Genomic DNA, 18892 nt, shown 5'->3' with positions numbered 1-18892 from the left:
TACCCATCCGACCCCCCTGATTAGCCTCCAACCACCCCTTACCGCTCGATCCCATCCCTTGACCACCCATCCCCACCCCTGACTAATCTCTCACCCCACTGATTACCTGCCTGACCTTCGACTACCCTTTCAGCCTCCCCACTGCATACCTGCTTCCCACCCACCCCTCTGCCTACACCCTCACCCTGACTAATCCCCCTTCCCCTGACTACCCGCGACAACCCCTCCAACTACCCGCTCCACCCCTGACTGCATCACCGCCCCCCCCCCACCGACTACCCCATCCCCCAAATGTCCCATCCTTGACTACCCACTACCTGACGACCCATCCTACCCACTTACCTAACGCACTTACCTTCTCTCTTGTCAAAATGGCTGGGACCTTTAAACTTACCCAGTTTACAGCAGCTGGTGCCATAAAAGAGGACATGGCTTCACTTTCCTTGACTCTGCTGCCCTGCACAGAAAGGAGTCCAGGAGCAGCTGCACTGTACATTCCCCACCGGACCCAGGTCAGAAGATTGGGCAACAAATGTGGAGCTCCTGGACAACCCAATGGTGATTGCCACTTCACGGAAGTTCTGGACCTATATAATTTATTGTTCTCCCTTCTCATCAACTGTATCATCTATAATAGTCATAAAATATCAATAGTGTTATGCTATAAGATCTAGAATTAGCTTTATTTTAACTGTAAGACTTAGGTCAATTACAATTACAGACTAAGCAGGGAGAGCTGATCTAAAAGGGACTGTCCATTCAGACTAGCTACAGACCATGCTGGGTACAAATCTGTTTTCACAAGTTTTACGGAATTTATTAAGTTTATCACAATAACGATACTTAGCAAAAAGCAGTGGTAAGTGGTCACATTCTCAGTGGAGCACCAGTCCTCGACCTCTGGTTGACTGCAACACTCGTCTCTTGATTGAAGCCTGTCTTTTTTCTTCTCGTCAATGCAAGCTTTGGGGTCTTACAAGTTCTCATTTTATACCCTCACAACCATGTGCTTCGTGTCTCTGTTGTTTGTAGGGGCTTCAGTCTTACACTTCCTTGATAATGTCAACTCTATGCAACTCAAGCCTTTTACCTTTCACAGCTCTTACCTCGAGAGGTCACAGCTCCTACTGCTGTGGCTCCGTGGTCATTTACCTAACAATGACAGTTTAGGAGGGTCAATATGTGTAGAGTCTGTTTTTACAGCTCTTTAGCAGATAGGGTATATTTACAGTCTTTATGGACAAAGGGTCAGTAGTTTTCCTGAGGCTGTCCATAGTTTAAAGCACTTCCAGTAAAGCTTTACCTCAACTGAATTAACCATTTTACATCGCTTCTCGGCATTTCTTATCAGTTGTATAAAGGTAACATTCAACTGAAAAAGAATACAATGTTAACAGATTTTCTTAAGGATATGACAACTAAGCTCTAACAGAACTATAATTATAATAAGAAAGCCTAGTCCTACAATGCCATATGCCTTAACATAACAAATACTGCTGCACCCAAAAGCAGCATTTTTCAAAATAAAATTTATATTTGGGCCACATGAATAGAGTAGAGTTATGTTGACTTGAGAGTGACTAATAAGTGTGTCATTTAATTCAGCAAAGCATGAGTGCTTCATGGATATCGTTTGAACTATGAGATTAAATTACAGCCTTTACTTGTTCTAGTATGCATTAATTTTTAAAAATTTACTTAACGCTCTCAATAAAATGAAAATCACACTAATAATGTGTGAAAAAGTGCCAGAATTAAATTGATTAAACCTTGTCAGAGGTTACTGTGATGTCATCTCATTGGAATTATAATGCTGACATAGATGGGTCAAGAAAAAACCTATACTTAGGAAGCAAAATTATCAAGACCACAGAATATATAATATCATTACATTCTATTTTCCGGCTATAATTACCAAAGATATTGTCTAATCTACACTGTTTTACAATTATACTGTGTACTTCATTATTAGTTGAGATATATGATGGATTGGTTATGATCTTTCAGATCCCTCAAGTCTTTCTCAGTTTCCCTGTGCTTACTTAATCAGTTCAGGCTATAAAGTTGTGAAATGATGGAGCCAATGCCTCCAAGAATGATTTATTGTTATACCCATTAGAGAGAAATAGAGAGCCAAGACCATTTACATACTATCCTAGCAAATGTATTTGTTTTGCTAGGGGGGAATTCACATTTGTTACTCCGTATGCAAGTGTTTATTAAACTAATTTAACAGCTAGCTGTTGATACTGAGAGATTCTCAAACACTGCATGTATAATTCTAACACTATGGAGAGCAAACTAAATTATAATGGAGCTTTTAGCTTTAAACAATAGATACATAATTCCAATACTTTCTGACCTCCTTTACTTGCTGCTTAGCATTTCTTAGAAGTTGTATTTGGCTAAATACAAGTACAAAATAAAACATTCATGTAAGGGTGCATTCACACACCATCTTTAGCATTGCTGCAAAGATGTTTCCAATTCAATCCAACTCATTAAGATGCCATGTAATTGGATAAATGGCAGATTGACTGGACCTTTAGCCACCCGCCATCTCCATAACTTTGTCTGTTTCTGTCTACACTTCACCTATCTGCTGCTGAAGACTTCTTCCATCCCTTTTAGGTCATAAACTGTGGAATGCCCTCCATAAACCTCTTGTCTCTTCATCTCACCTTCCTCCTTTAAGATCCTCCCTGAAATCCACTTCTTTGACTCAGATTTTATAGTCACAGATCCTAATATCTCTTTTGGCTCCTTTTTTTGTCTGATTTTACTTCTGTGAAGCAACATAGGGCATTTTTTTTTAACCTTCGAAGCACTATAACCCCTGTCTGGGGAATCTAGAACTCCGGGTCACAGCATCAAAATAAGGGGTCAGCCATTTGGACTGAGATTAGAAATTTCTTCACTCAAAAGGGTTGTGGATCTTTTGAGACCTTTACCCAAAAGAGCAGTGGTTCAATACAGAGGTTGAAAGATTTTTAGGTACTAAGAAAATTAAGGAATATGGGGATAGTACAAGAAGGTGACATTGAGGTGGAAGATCAGTCACAATCTCATTGAATGGCAGAGCAGGCTCATAGGGTCAAATGGCCTCCTCCAGCTCCTATTTCTTATGTTCTTATGTATAAATGCAAGTTGCTGTTGATATAGCAGTACTGTACGTCAGTGCCCAACACCTGGTGATTTCAGACCTGAACTACAGAACACAAAATGCAGTATAAGTATGGACTTCAATTATTTGTCCAAATGAGTAAAATTTATATTAAAAAATTTGTGACATTGCTATCGTAGAGGATGCTGTTTTAATATTAGGACCTGATGCTGAACCTGGCCTTCTATCACCTTGAGGAGCTCAAATTTATTTTCTCCTTCTCTCCCAAACCCCCCAAAAAAGACAATTGTTTAGTGCACAGGTAAATGGACAGACAACTTGCAACCGATCTGCTCAATTTGCATTAGGAATACAAATATTTTAAAGAACCTTTTGTAAGTTGTTTGTTACATTCTATTTTGCCATTACAAGCTTTACATAGGGCCTGATTTTAAGTCTGCAAGGGAATAGGTTTTGAGTAAATTAAGATCTTACTCATACTGTCTGGGAGTTTGGACATTATACTGAACAATAAGCAAAATACAAGTCACATTTTTTAACAAAAACCTCAAGATCCTACATACAAACATATAAATTAGGAGCAGGAGTAGGCCACTCGAGCCTGCTCTGTCATTCAATAAGATCATGGCTGATCTGAATGTAACCTCAACCCCATATTCCTGCCTACCCCCGATAACCTTTCACCTCCCCTTGTTAATCAAGAATCTATCTAGCTCTGCTTTAAAAATATTCAAAGCATCTGCTTCCACTGTCTTTTGAGGAAGAGAGTTCCACAGACTCTCAACCCTCTGATGAGAGAAAAAAATTTCTCCTCATCTCTGTCTTGAATGAGCAACCCCTTACTTTTAAAAGTGACTCCCAGTTCTAGATTCTCCCACAAGAGGAAACATCCTCTCCACATCCACCCTGTCAAGACCCTTCAGGATGTTAAAGATTTCAATTAAGTCAACTCTTACTCTTCTAAATTCCATTGGATAGAAGCCTAACCTGTCCAGCCCATTCCTGGTATTAGTCTAGTAAACTTTCTCTGAACTGCTTCTAGCATATTTAAATCTTTTTTTAAAATAAGGAGGCCAGCACTGTACACAATACTCCAGATGTGGCCTCACCAATGCCCTGTACAACTGAAGTATAATGTCCCTACTTTTGTAATCAATTCCCCTCACAATAAATGATAACATTCTATTAGCTTTCCTAATTATCAGCTGAACCTGCATACTGACCTTTTGTGGTTCATGCACTAGGACACCCTGATCCCTCTGAATCTCAGAGCTCTGCAATTTCTCACCATTTAGATAATAAACTGCATTTTATTCTTCCTGCCAAAATGAACAATTTCACATTTGCCCACATTATGCTCCATTTGCCAGATCTTTGCCCACTAACTTAGCCTAGGTATGTCACTTTGTAGCCTCCTTTAATCCTCTTCACAATTTACTTTCCTATCTATGTTTGAGTCGTCAGCAAATTTAGCAACCATTCCTTCGATCCCTTCATCCAAGTCATTTATATGTAAAACGTTGAGGCTGCAGCACTGATCCCTGTGGCACACCACTTATCACATCCTACCAACCAGAAAAAGACCCATTTTTGCCAACTCTTTGCTTCCTGTTTGCTCACCAATCTTCTATTCATGCCAACATGTTACCAAAATGAGATTTTATTTTCTGCAGTAACCTTTGATGTGGCTCTTTATCAAATGCCTTCTGGAAATCTAAGTACAGTATACCTCTATCCACAGTACAGCATAACATAACATTAAATTTTATTTGTACATATCATCCTATTATGTTTTGCCACAAAGTCTGGCAGCTCTGTGCATAGCTGTCTGCAATTCCTGTCAGAAATATTCTGTTAAATCAATATATCATGTGCATGTTATTTCATCTGTTTCAACTGTGTATACAGTTAAAACTTTATTAGACAGAGCTAAATCTTCAATGAAGGGTGATTAACCAGCTTTTAGTAATGGATTAACAATTAAAGGCCACAAATGATTTTTAAAAAAAAATTAGAGACACTTTCTACTGCAGTGACCCACTCGAGTTAGTTGGCTATTTTTGAATATGTGCTTTCTTAACACCACCCTTTATAAAAATTTCTTAACACCCCCACTTACATGTGGTACAACAAATACCAGGCTCTCTGTATCTATGGAAATAGTACATTTTCTGTAAGAATGTACCCCAATTTGACCCAACTATTCCTGGAATACTGGCTTTATCCCAATTTTAAAATTTATTGCACAGATGGAGAGCATTTCATCCTTCAAAACTTTGTATAATCTTTGCTGGAACAATTGAAACCTATTCCCACTGCCCTGTGGTCTCCCTATAACACCATCTACCTCTGCTTCAAATGTTTATCTATTGTTTCCTTAAACATGCTGTAGCCTCTGCCTCAACTGCTTCCTGTGGCAGAGTATTCTGTGCTCTAACGATTCTGAGTAAAGTTCTTTATCCTAACCTAGCTCCTGATTTTCAGTGCAAACTATAAAGAGATTGTAAAAGACTTGATGAGAGCTATACGCTTTGAAATGAGTAGGCAGGTGGCCGACACATATTAATGTGAAGAAGTGTGAGGTAATGTATTTTGTGAGTGGAAAAAACAATTCAGTTAATTCAGTTGATGGCCCTTCACCATTGACTGTTCAAAAACATGAAATATCTCCCTTCCTCCACCGCCACCACCATTCCAACCACCACCAACCCCCATCCCCCCCCGCCCCGACCCCAGCCCCGGTCCCTGGTCACGCCAACAATCAGTTCACAATCTAAGAAAAACCCTTTTAAATCTCCCTCAGTCTCCCTCTGGTTGAAATAGTCTTCATGTCTCAAGTTTTTTTCTCCAGTGGTGTAGTGGGAAATTTTAAGGTGCAGGAGCTCTAAAAGAATGTGTTGGTTGTAACATTTTTAAATCTACCATTATGTCGTTTTCTTATGTAATAATCATTTTAGCCCCTAAACATCAGTGAAACTATGTTTTTTAAGTGAAAAAATATTAGTGCCGGTAGGCATTTTATTTTGAATCAAGTGGTATTTTGAAACATTAGTCTTTAGCATAGCTAGAATTTCATTATCCAACAGTTTAATTATTTAATTCAATCTTATTAAAACCATGAATTATAGAAGACTATACTTACTTCTGACTGGGGAATGGTATATGTAGGGGTCACTGCTTTTCTTGATTTATATTAATAATCTAGACCTGGGTGTACAGGGCACAATTTCAAAATTTGAAGATGATACAAGTCTTGGAAGTATTGTGAACTGTGAGGAAGATAATGATAGACTTCTAGAGGATATAGACAGGCTGGTGGAATGGGCAGGCATGTAGCAGATGAAATTTAATGTAGAGAAGTGTGAAGTGATACATTGTGGTCAGAAGAATGAGGAGAGGTGACATGAAATAAAGGGTAGAATTCTAAAGGAAATGCAGGAGGAGAGGGGCCTGGGTGTTTATGTGCATAACTCATTGAAGGTGGCAGGGCAGGTTGAGAAAGCAGTTAATAAATTATGCTGAATCCCGCGATTTATATGTAGGGACACAAGTACAAAAGCAAGTAAGTTATGAACCCTCATAAAACTTTGACTCAGCCTCAACAGGAAGGATGTGAAGGTTTTAGAAAGGGTGCAGAAAATGTTTACAAGAATTGTTTCGAGGATGAGAGACTTAACAGTTATGTGAATAGATTGACAAAGCTGAGGTTGTTCTGCTTGGAGAAGAGAACATTGAGAGGAGATTTTTTAGATGTGTTCAAAAACATGAGGGATCTGGAGAGCATAAATAGGGAGAAACTGTTCTCATTTGCAGAAGGTTGAGAACTATAAGGTGATAAACAAAAGAACCAGAGGCGAGATGAGGAAAAACCTCTTAATACAACAGGAATCTGGAATGCACTGCCTGAGCATGTGGTGGAGACAGATTCAATTACGGTTTTCAAAAGGGAGCTGGATAATTATCTGAAGAGAAAAGATTTTACAGGGCTACAGGGAAGATGTCAAGGAGTGGGACAAGCTGAGCTGCTGTTGCAGAGGTATAAACAAAAATGTTGTAGAAACTCAGCAGGCCTGGCAGCATCTGTGGAGAGAGAAACTGAGTTAACGTTTTGATTTTGTATGACTCTTTTTCAGAGCTCTAAAGCATTTTTTGTTTTTATTTCAGATTTCCACTATCTGCAGTATTTTGCTTTCATCTGGCTGTCGCACAGAACTGACACAAAGACAATGTGCTGAATGGCCTCCTTCTGTGCTGTAACCATTCTGTGATTCTAGTAGATACATTCAAGGAGGTTGATAAATACATGAGGAAGAAAGAAGCTAAGGGTTACCCTGATAGTGTGATCAAGAAGGGTGGGAGGAGGCTTGTGTGGAACATAAACACCAACATCGATGAGGTTGGTCAAATGGCCTGTTTCTGTGCTGTAAATTCCATGTAATGCTGCCAGCAAGGAGTACAAACATTAATACTATGTTTCACATTCTCAGGCCATCACAGCCAAATAATTAATGTCCCTCTTGCCCACAATCTCCCCCTCACCACACTCTCTCTCCCCCCACCTCCTCACCATGCTTTCTCTCTCCCCACTCCCTTACCACACTCTCACCACCCCCCCTCCCAACACACACACACACACACACACACACACACACACACACACACACACTCTCCAGTCACTCACTTACTCAGATGCCAGTGGGACCCACAGCTCCAGCTGCCTCATCTGGGACTCGCAGTGAGCCTATCAGCAGCAAGTGCGTGGAGGAACCAGCCTGTGATTGGATCTGAGCAGCTTTACAGCATTTTTCAAATATCAGCCACTTGAATGGCAGGTTTGGTGGGCTGCATTGAGTTTACAAATCTGCTTGAAATCAAAGGTGCCGGAGCGGTGCTCTGGTGCACTCCGGCAGCACTACACCACTGTTTTTCTCATGACTATTCTGATGCCTGGTATAATCCTGGTGAATCAGTGCCATATGCCCTATTTGCCTTTAATGCATTTTCTATAATTAGCTGCTCAAAGTATCTCTTCACTTGTACTCATTGCCTTTATAAAATGTAAAATGCTGTTGTTGATTTTAATAATCCTGCCTACACTCAAAGAATTATGTATTTGAACCACTTGATCTCTTTTTCTTTGCAACCCATACCTAGCTTTTTTCCTCCAAAATATATCATCTCACTTGTGTTCATTAAATTGCTTCTGACATTTCTCTGCTATTCCACTAACCTGGTTTGTCCTTCTGAAGTCTTTTACAATCTTCCACACAGTTGACCAAACCCCCTATTGTGACCCAAGTTCAAATCATCTATTTATATAGAGAATCAAAGTGGATAGTTATTATGATCCTTTTCAATCTGAGTGATGCCGATTAACCCAATTCTACTTTGTTCCCTGTCACTCATCAAACTTTGCAGCCATATTGCACCTTGTATTGCAATTTTATTGGATGGATACTTCCTCTGGCTGCGGCGGGTTGATGTCCAGAACCAGGGGATACAGTCTCAGAATAAGAGGTAGGCCACTTAGGTCTGAGATGAGGAAGAATTCCTTCACCCAGAGGGTGATGAATCTTTGGAATTCTCTACCTCCAAGGACTATGGAGGTCCGTCATTGAGTATATTCAAAACTGAGATCAATAGATTTCTAGATATTAAAGATTCCAAAGGAAAATGGCGTTAAGGAAGATCAGCCATGATCTAGTTAAATGGTGGAGCAGGGTCATGGGGCCAAAATTATTCCTATTCCTGTGTTCTGATTGTGTACCTTTTTTCTAGCAAGCTTCCTGTGACCCCCTTTATGGAATGAGCATAGCAACACAGAACAAAGATAACCCATTCAATTAGATAACAGCTGACCTATGCTTCAGTGCCATTTACCTGTGCTTTTTTTCCTGTGATACACTTACTAACATAAATCTTATCAATCATTTTCTTGAAAATTTCAAATCACCCAACATCCTTAGTGTTTTGGGAGTGATGGTTCCAGATTTCAGCTATCCTTTTGAAATTCTGTTTACACTGCATCTATTGCATTCACTGTCTAATCACTATTAAATTTGCCTTTAACAAATCTGTGCTGACTCTTCTGATTTGTCCCATTCATACCTAGATGTTCATTAATTTCATCTTGAGTTATAGATTCTCTAAGAGTTTATCCACTTACTGGCCTGTGGTTGGTATATTAGAAGTCATCTTGCTTTCCACATTCATAACCAGTGGTGTTATGTGAAAGATTGTAGTCAGATATGCTGATTTTTAAAAAAAATCCAAGTCCCTTTTGAAGATTACTATTGAAAATGTATCCACCACCCTATCAGGCAGTGCATTCCAATTCCTAACCACTCATTGTTTAAAAAAGGCTTTCCTCATGTCACAACAACCACAATAACTTATATAGCTCCTTTAATGGAATGAAACACCTCTTGGCGCTTCATAGGAGCGTTACAAAACAAAGTATGACACCGAGCCACATAAGGAAATATTAGGTCAGAATACTAAAAGTTGGTCACAGATATAAGTTTTAGGAAATAGCTTAAAGGAACAAAATGAGTTAGAGAGGCAGAGAAGTGTAAGGAATTCCAGAGCTTGGGGCCTAGGCAACCAAGGCAGGACACCAATGGTGGAGCAATTATGATTGGTCATCTCTGGTTCTTTTGCCAATTACCTTAAACTTGTGTCCTCTCATTATCAACCTTTGGAAACAGTTCTCTTTATGTATTCTGTCTAAAACTTCCATGATTTTAAACCCTCCATCAAATCTACTCTTAGCTTTCTCTGCTTGAAGGAGAGCAACACCACCTTTTCCAGCATAATCCCTCATCCCTTGAACCATTCTAGGAAATTAATTCTGTACACTGTTCTCTCTCTAGCGACTTTGCTGCTGTAATCCAAAATTAAGGCCATTGCCCCACTTTTCCCTCATCCAACACCCCTTCCCCACCAACCTGGTATCTTATTTGTTTCAGATATTTATGCAATTTTCCTTTATAAGATATGCCAGTCTCTGCCTCAACTACTCCCTGCTTTTAATTCTTTCAGAATAACTTACTTTCCTATTGTTCTATCTAACAGTTGTTTCACACCCTACTCTAGTACACCTAATATATAATTTCTACCATTCTTTGTAGAATTGATGCTGTCATGAAAAGCAGATTACAGCTGTGAATTGCTTACGGGCATATTACACTTTTTTAAGGAAATACAAGCAAAGACACTAAGCAAAAGATGGCTGATAATGTAAAGTAACCACTTTCTGGAAAATTCTTATGTGGATTATACTGACAGATCTGTCCTGAGAGAACATGGAATGTCACACCTGAAAAGATGTCATGGCTTATGGCCTTCTTCAAGCAGAGACACTTGAAAGGGAGATAGGAAAGATGCAAAAGACTGAACTTTAATCTCTTGTGGTTTTGAAGACAAAAGGCTGATTTGTACGTCTCAGCAGTCACCCAAAAATCTATCACCTGTTGTTTTATATCTCAGAATGTGTTAATAGTTCTGAGATGAATGCAAGGCATGACTATTTACTCTCCTGGAATACACAGAAAAAAATGGGTTAAAAAGCTAGCCGTAGAGAAGTGAAGTGTGTGCTGGTGCTGTGTGAGTGTGTGACAGAAACAAGAAACACCAACCAGTTACCCCTGCAATTTGCAGGCAAAGTCTCTGTCTCTCTGTTGCTGGAAGCAAGGTTCAGCAGAAACCACAAGAAAAAGGAAATAGGATAGCCTTTTCAGCTATCCTGCAGAACTAATTGTTTCCCACTGACTGTGATTCTGCCAATGTCAGCTCTATCGGAATCATCGAACTTAACAGCCACAACATGCCACCACCTATGCCTCATGGACAAGCCAAGGGCTGATTTGTATTTTTTAAACTTATATTTGGACTTTTAACTTCTCATTTCTGATTGGTGTGCATGTGTGTTGCATTTTTATTATTTTTCTCGAATTTTGGTAACTAATAAACTTACTCATTCTTTGACGGAAGAAAGTCTGGTTAAATTAGGCCCTTATTAAAAGTACATATATTTGGACTGGGGAAAGGTATCCATGGGGAAAGGACTTTTAAATTAGCCTTGTTGCGACCAACCAAGAGGGTTGAATAAAGAAGGGGAGCCAGCACCTTTCTCCGCAACCGAGATCATAGCAAAATTGGGGTCCCGTCCTGGTTGCTACAAATTGGGGGACCTCGTCCGGAGACCTGCCATAACAGTGCAAAAAATCTTATTTATTATTTGTTCCTCCTTGTACCATAGGTTCTTCCAACATGAACCTGGATTCCAGCTGTCCCCTTTGTTTCCCCGAAATCTTTTCCACTGCTATATGATATCTCATGCCATGTTCCCAGGGAGGCAAGACGTCATTTGTGACTCTTGGATGTGATGTAAATGTTCACTTGATTATAGAATTCCCCATTGCATCTTTTCTTATGCACTTCCACTTTACCTTGTTTGGCGGGCACTTGCTTCACTGCTATTGTTTTGCTTATGGTGATGCTCCTCCAAGTTATTGTCCTTGTCATAGCCATTCTCAGTATCTGTTTGTTGGTTCACCACTCACAGGGGGCTTGCCCTGTCTCCTAGCTTAACAACAATAACTTTAGTATGTTTAACATAATAAAAAGTCCCAAAGTGTTTCCTTCGACAACACCTTCCAAACCCATGACCTCTACCACCTAGAAGGTCAAGGGCAGCAGATGCACGGGAGCACCACCACCTGCAAGTTTCCCTCCAAATGACAAACTATCCTGACTTGGAAATATATCATTGTCCTTTCACTGTCAGTGGGTTAAAATCCTTGAAGTCCCTTCCTAACACCACATGGACTGCAGTGGTTCAAGAAGGTGGCTCACCACCACCTTCTCAAGAGAAATTAGGGATGGGCAATAAATGCTGGCCTACCTAACAACGTTCACACCCTGTGAAAGAATGGCCCGGATGTGATGGAAGTTCATCTTGGGGTCAAATGTGACGTCAAAGTTGCAAACAGTTCGGTTCAGCCTCAAAGAGGGAGATAGATGGAATGGTGGCTAGGGAATGGAGTTTGTTATGGGGACTGAGGACAATGATTTTGGTCTTCCCAATATTTAATTGGAAGTTATTTCTCCTCATCTGTTACTGGATGTCACACAAGCAGCCTGACAATTTAAACACAATGGAGGAATTGAGAGAGGTCATATGGTAGAGCTGGGTGTCATGAGAGTACATACCCTCCTCCTGTTTCTTTTCCTTACTAATAATGTCTGTAGGCAGAGTACCACTGAAAAATCCTTCAGCCTCTTATATGTGATGGAGTGTTACTGCTACTCAATCTCAGTAGCATGATGCTCATAAAATTCAAACATAACTTGATGATTTAACTCCTACAACATAATTTCAGATTAACTGCACCTTGAAGCTAAATTCCTAGATTTTTGCACTCCACTGATGCCTTGCTGCTCCAGAATGTCTATGCATCTCCCAGAATTCTACTTGTTGTTATTGTTGTGACCAGGATGGGAGGAGTGCTCAGTTTGACTAGCCCCACTACTCCGCAGGTTGCAACATTAGTTTAAATGTTTAATTTGTTCATCAAAATGACCAATTATTTACCTTCCCTAATGATAGATCCAGAATATAAGAAATTTTAACTAGGCTTCTTTCAGTAAAATCAGAATGTTTGATTGATAAAAACAAAATTTATTTTTAAAAACAAATTGCAAGAACTTGTTAAGACACAATTTGTTATCTGGAAGTGTAACAATCTATCCCTTTTAAAATTCCCCAGCATGCATGCACGTATGCACGTGGGTGCATACACTCACAAAAAAAAACAGACAAGCAAAGGACAAACAAATAGGGTCTCTACAGAGATGGACAGTTGAAGAAAAAATCTTCATAAGAAGGATGAAGTTCTCAGGGGTGTGGCGCTGTCGATCTGGTGCTCCCTTGTGTGAGGACGGGTCACTAGTCCCAGTAGATGTCTGGAGGTTCTCGCCAGTGGAGCTTCAGTGTGTAGGAAAATAGAGCAGGATCAATCCTTCTCATCTCAGTCTCTCATGTTTTCAAATGCAGACAAGTTCCCCTGAGATGAAGATTCCTAGCTAGATACTGATAACCACACTGGATTTCAAGCAGGGCAAGGAGACCATGAGCTGGGCAGCTTTTCCCTTTCTCATTTCCTCCCCAACTGAGTTCAAAACAGCAAGTTCAAAACATAGGGCAGTCTAGGAAGATTGTCCCCTGCAGTCACTGTCGCTGGGAAGCAGTCGGGGAAGAGTGTCCTCTGCAGTCACCGTCGCCGTGAAGCAGTCTGCGAAGCGTATCCCCTACATTCACCGTCGCTGTGAAGCAGTCTGGGAAGTGTGTCCCATGCAGCCACCATCGCCATGGAGCAGTCTGGGAAGAGTGTTCCCTGCAGTCACCGTCGCCATGAAGCAGTTTGGGAAGAGTATCTCCTGCACTCACCGTCGCTGTGAAGCAGTCTGGGAAGGGTGCCCTCTGCAGTCACTGTTGCCGTGAAGCAGTCTAGTAAGAGTGTCCTGTGCAGTGACATCGTAGGAAAACCGTAAGTTCATTGGTTGGTAAGTAACTGCTAGTTTGAGCTACCAATTCTAAATTGATTTCAGATTAAAGGGGACTACTGGGGCCCAGGATTGGAGGCCTAACACTTCAGCTTCAACTCAGCAGAGAGAGCAAGTTCCACTTGATTTTAAAAAGTGTATTTTGAATCTCTATTCTAACTTGCTTTCAGATTAAAGGTAAGTAGGAGAAATATTTTACAGATTGATAAACTAAAAACCAGTAGGAAATATAAAAACAAATTGAAAAGGTAATTAAATAAGCTAGAGATGCAGGGCCAAGCGATGTGTTGTAGCTGCATGAAGTGGGAGCTGGTGGATCCCATTGTGGTTCCTAGTGACCACATCTGTAGCAAACGTTGGTTGCTCGAGGAACTCTGGCTCAGAGTTGATGAGCTGGTTTCTGAGCTTCAGAAATTGTGACACATCAGGAAGGGGGAGAGTTACCTGGATGCTGTGTTTCAGCAGACAGTCACACCCCTTAGATTAACTACTTTAAATTCGGCCAGTGGTCAGGAACAGGAGGCAGGTATAGTGAGGCAGGTAGAGGGATCCAGAAAGGAGCAATGCAGAAGCCTCAGACCTTGCCCTTATCCAGCAGGTTTGATATTCTTGCTCTCTGTGTGGACAAGAGCGGGGACTGTAGGGACTGTAGGGACGATGACAAACTGACCATAGCACCATGGTACAGGGAGCCATTCATGTGGGAGGAGAATAGAGAAATGTATTTGTAATCGGGGATAGTATAGTTAGGGGAATAGATATTATTCTCTGTAGCCAGTGCGAGAGTCCCAAAGGCTGTGTTGCCTACCTGGTGCCAGGGTTAAGGATATCTCATCTGGGCTGCAGAGGAACTTGGAGTTGAAGGGGAAAGATCCAGTTGCCGTGGTCCACGTAGGTACCAACAATAGAGGTAGAACAAGGAAAGAGGCTCTGCTGAGGGAATACAAGTAGCCAGGGGCTAAATTAAAAAGCAGAATCATAAAGGTAATAATCTCTGGGATTACTACCTGAGCCATGAGCTAATTGGCACAGGGTCAATAAGATTAAAGAGGTAAATGCGTGGCTCAAAGATTGGTTTGGGAGAAATGGGTTTGAATTCGTGGGACATTGGCACCAGTACTGGGGAAAGAGGGAGCTATTCTGTTCAGAAGGGCTCCACTTGAATCATGCTGGGACCAGTGACCTGGTGAATTGCATAACTAGGGTCGTAGATAGGGCTTTAAACTAAATAATGGGGGGGAGCGTTCAGTTGCATGGAAATATAAAAAATCAAAGTTTAAGGAGATGGTAAGAGTGCAGGTTAGTGTCGAGGCTGATTGCTATCAAAAAGTGAAAGGAAGGGACAAAGTGTGTGAATGCCATATTGCGCCAAAGAATCATATAAGAGTAGGGAAAATTGACAAATGGGCAAACTTAAAGCCTTTGTATCTGAATGCATGTAGCATTGAGAATAAAACTAATGAGTTAACAGCGCTTAACAGAGATAAATAGGTATGATTTGGTGGTGATTACTGGGACGTGGTTACAGGGAGAACAGGTTTGGGAGTTGAATATCCAAGGGTACTTAGTGTTTTGGAAGGATAGGCAGGAAAGAAAAGGAGGTGGTGTAGATTTGTTAGCAAAGGAAGAGATCAGTGCTATAGTGAGGAATGATATAGGCACTGGAGAGCCAGCCAAGACGTAGAGTCAGTCTGGGTAGAAGTAAGAAATAGCAAGGGGAAGAAGTCCCTGGTGGGAGTAATCTATAGGTCCCCAAACAGTAGTTTAGCAGTAGAGCACAGTATAAACCAGGAAGTACTGGGTGCATATAAGAAAGGCACAGCAATAATCATGGGTGATTTTAATATGCATATAGACTGGACTAATCAAATTGGCAAGGGTAGCCTCGAGTGAGAGTTCATAGAGTGTATTGGACTTTGATTTTTGGAGCAATATGTTGTGGAACCAACCAGGGAGCAGGCTATTCTGGATTTGGTTTTGTGTGATGAGATGGGATTAATTAATGATCTCATAGTAAAGGATCCTCTAGGGAAGAGTGATCATAGCATGCTAGAATTTCAAGTTCAGTTTGAGAGCGAGAAACGTGAATCCCACAGTAGTGTTCTGGAGTTAAACAAAGGTAACTACATAGGTATGAGGGCAGATTTGGCCCTAATGGACTGGGCAGGAAGACTACAAGGTAGGACAGTTTTTGAACAGTGGCAGATATTTAAGGAGATATTCAATTCCTCCCATGTAAAATATATTCCAAAGAGGAAGAAAGATGGTAAGAGGGGAAAAGCATCCATGGCTAAGTAAAGAAGTTATAGATAACATAAAGGCAAAAAACTAAGGCATACCAAAGGTCAGTGGCAGGCTGAAAGATTGGGAAACTTTTAAAGATCAGCAAAGGGTTACCAAAAAAATAATAAAAAGAGCAAAGGTAAATTATGAAAGAAAACTAGTGCAGAATGTAAAAAACTGATAGCAAAAGCTTCTACAAGTATATAAAAGGAAAGAGAGTAGCTAAAGTGAATGTTGGTCCCTTGGAGGATGAGACTGGTGAATTAATAGTGGAGAACGCAGAAATGGCAGAGACGTTTAATCAATATTTTGCCTCAGTATTCACAATGGAGGACAATAGTACCACCCCTGTAGTAACAGGCATTGCAAGAGGGTACAGATGAGGAGGAACTTAGAGCAATCATCATCACTAGAGAAAAAGTACTGAGCAAATAATTGGGATTAAAGGGTGACATGTCCCTAGGACCTGATGGCCTACATCCCAGGATCTTAAAGAAAGTGGCAGTGGAGATAGTGGATGCAATGGCTATAATATTCCAAAATTCCCTGAATTCTGGAAAGCTTCCATTTGATTGGAAAAATGCTAATATAACGTCCTTATTCAGAAATGGGGTGGAGGGGGAGGGAGGCAGAAAGTAGGAAACTATAGACGAGTTAGTTTAACGTCTGTCGTTGGGAAATTGTTGGAATCCATTATTAAGGAAGTAGCAATGGGGCATTTGGAAAGTCAAAATGCAATCCATCAGAGTCAGCATGGTTTTATGAGGAGTAAATTGTGTTTGATTAATTCGCTAGAGCTCTTTGAAGATGTGACAAGCAAAGTGGATAACGGTGATCCTGTAGATGTAGCATATCTGGACTTCCAAAAGGCTTTTGATAAGGTGCCGCACAAAAGATTAATACACAAGATAAGTTCACATGGAGTTGGGGTAATATATTAGCTTGGATAGAGGATTGGCTAACCAAGAGAAAGCAGAGAGTCAGGATAAATGGGTCTTTTACTGAATGGCAAGCTGTAACTAGCGGGTTGCCACAGGGTTCGGTCCTTGGGCCCCAACTATTTACAATCTATATTAATGACTTGGATTCAGGGATATGGTACTATAGTTAAATTTGCAGATGACATCAAAATAGGTGGGAAAGTAAGTTGCAATGAAGAAATAAGAAATTTACAAATGGATATAGCCAGGTTAGGTGAATGGGCCAAAATTTGGCAGATGGAGTTTAACGTGAATAAGTGTGAGGTTATCCATTTTGGTTGGAAGAATAAAAAGGCGACTTATTATTTAAATGAAGAGAAACTTCAGAATGCTTCAGTACAAAGGGATCTGGGTGTCCTCATGCATGAGTCGCTGACAACTAGTATGCAGGTATAGCAGGTAATAAGGAAGGCAAATGGAATTTTGGCAATTATTGTTAAGGGAATAGAGTATAAAAATAGGGAAGTGCTGCTGCAACTGTACAAGGCATTGTTGAGAACACACCTGGAGTACTGTGCACAGTTTTGGTTCCCTTACTTGAGGAAGGATGTAATTGCATTGGAGGCAGTTCAGAGGAGGTTCACTGGATTGATTCCAGAGAAGCGGGGCTTGTCTTATGAGGAGAGATTGAGCAGTTTAGGCTAATACTCGCTAGAGTTTAGAAGGATGAGAGGAGATCTAATTGAAGTATATAAGATACTAAAGGGCATAGATAAAGTAGACGTGGAGCGGATGTTGCCCCTTGTGGGGCATTCTAGAACAAGAGGCTATAGTTTTAGGCTAAGGGGTGGTAGATTTAAATCAGAGATGAGGAGGAATTACTTTTCTCAAAAGGTTGTGAATCTGTGGAATTCACAACCTCAGAATGCAGTGGATGCTGGAACACTGAATAAATTTAAGGAGGAGATAGACAGATTTTTAATTAGTAATGGGTTGAAATGTTATGCGTAGAGGGTGGGAAATTGGAGCTGAGGCCGAAATGAGATCAGCCATGATCGTATTGAATGGCAGTGCAGGGTCAAGGGGCTGAATTGCCTACTCCTGCTCCTAGTTCTTCTGTTCTTATGTATGTTCTTATAAAGCTCTAACATCAGGTGATTTCCAGTAAATCACTAAGGCCTTTGCCTTTAAAACAGTTTTTTTCCCTAGCGATTAAAGTGTTTGCAGTTCAAATAAACTAACAGCTCTTGGTCAGCAAATTTCTTGGAAAAGGCATGTTTGTCCACAGTCCAAGGTGAACTTATGATTGTTTTTAAAAAAAAAATCCCAAATGTCCAAATAAGGCAATGTCCTTACAAATTTTAAAAGAAAATACAGTTCTTAAAGATATGGCTGTAACATGCCTCTGCCCTTAAGAAATGAAACACCATTTCCAAATGCATTTTATTACAAAGTGTACAGGGAAAACATATACAATATATACAACTAAATTCAAACATGCGCTCACTCAGTCACTCCTTGTACAGAACCTGTACAGTTTTCTCTGATTTTCTTGATTTCCAGATAATTTTATAAAAATTACATTTTTGATAATGTATCCGCAGTAATATTATTCTTCCCAGAAATGTGAACAATCATTATGTTATAAGGCTGTATTAGCAAGCTCCATCGGAACAGTCTGTCATCCTGTGCCTTAACTTTTTCCACAAAGGCCAAGGAATTATGGTCAGTATATACTCTCGTTCCTTTACAACCACGATGGATATATACCTCAAAATGTTGCAGAGCCAATAACAATCCTAGGGTTTCCTTTTCTACCGTAGAGTATCTCTTTTGATGCTGTTTCAATTTCTTAGAAAAGCACCCTACTGGCTTCTCTATCCCCAGTTCACCTTCTTGCAATAAGACCGCACCCATCCCCAAGTCACTGACATTGATTGCCACCTTTAGGTGCGGCTAACATTGGTTACTCAGTTAGAATCACCTTCAGCTTCACAAG

The 18892-nt window shown here is 40.5% G+C and overlaps 1 protein-coding gene across 12 annotated transcripts in view; it reads left to right on the top strand.

Moving 5' to 3' along the window:
• immp2l (inner mitochondrial membrane peptidase subunit 2) overlaps positions 1 to 18892 on the top strand; it is a 660141-nt gene that overhangs the window by 132581 nt on the left and 508668 nt on the right. Inside the window, exons 4-5 of one of the 12 annotated variants that reach the window (XR_005946440.1) lie at positions 7289 to 7520; positions 10255 to 11103. The exons of 10 other annotated variants lie outside the window; for them this stretch is intronic. Coding sequence is in view for 1 of the 2 variants with exons in the window: in XM_041215720.1 (XP_041071654.1) it covers positions 7289 to 7340 (52 nt within the window). In the remaining variant the exon portion in view is untranslated. Of the gene's footprint in view, positions 1 to 7288; positions 7771 to 10254; positions 11104 to 18892 lie in introns of those variants that run through there. One more of the 12 variants, XM_041215720.1, reaches the window with a different exon arrangement.

Source organism: Carcharodon carcharias, chromosome 21, assembly GCF_017639515.1.
Source record: "Carcharodon carcharias isolate sCarCar2 chromosome 21, sCarCar2.pri, whole genome shotgun sequence".
Lineage (NCBI taxonomy): Eukaryota > Metazoa > Chordata > Chondrichthyes > Lamniformes > Lamnidae > Carcharodon > Carcharodon carcharias.
Note: the sequence above shows the minus strand (reverse complement) of the source record. Positions and strands in the feature narration are given on the sequence as shown.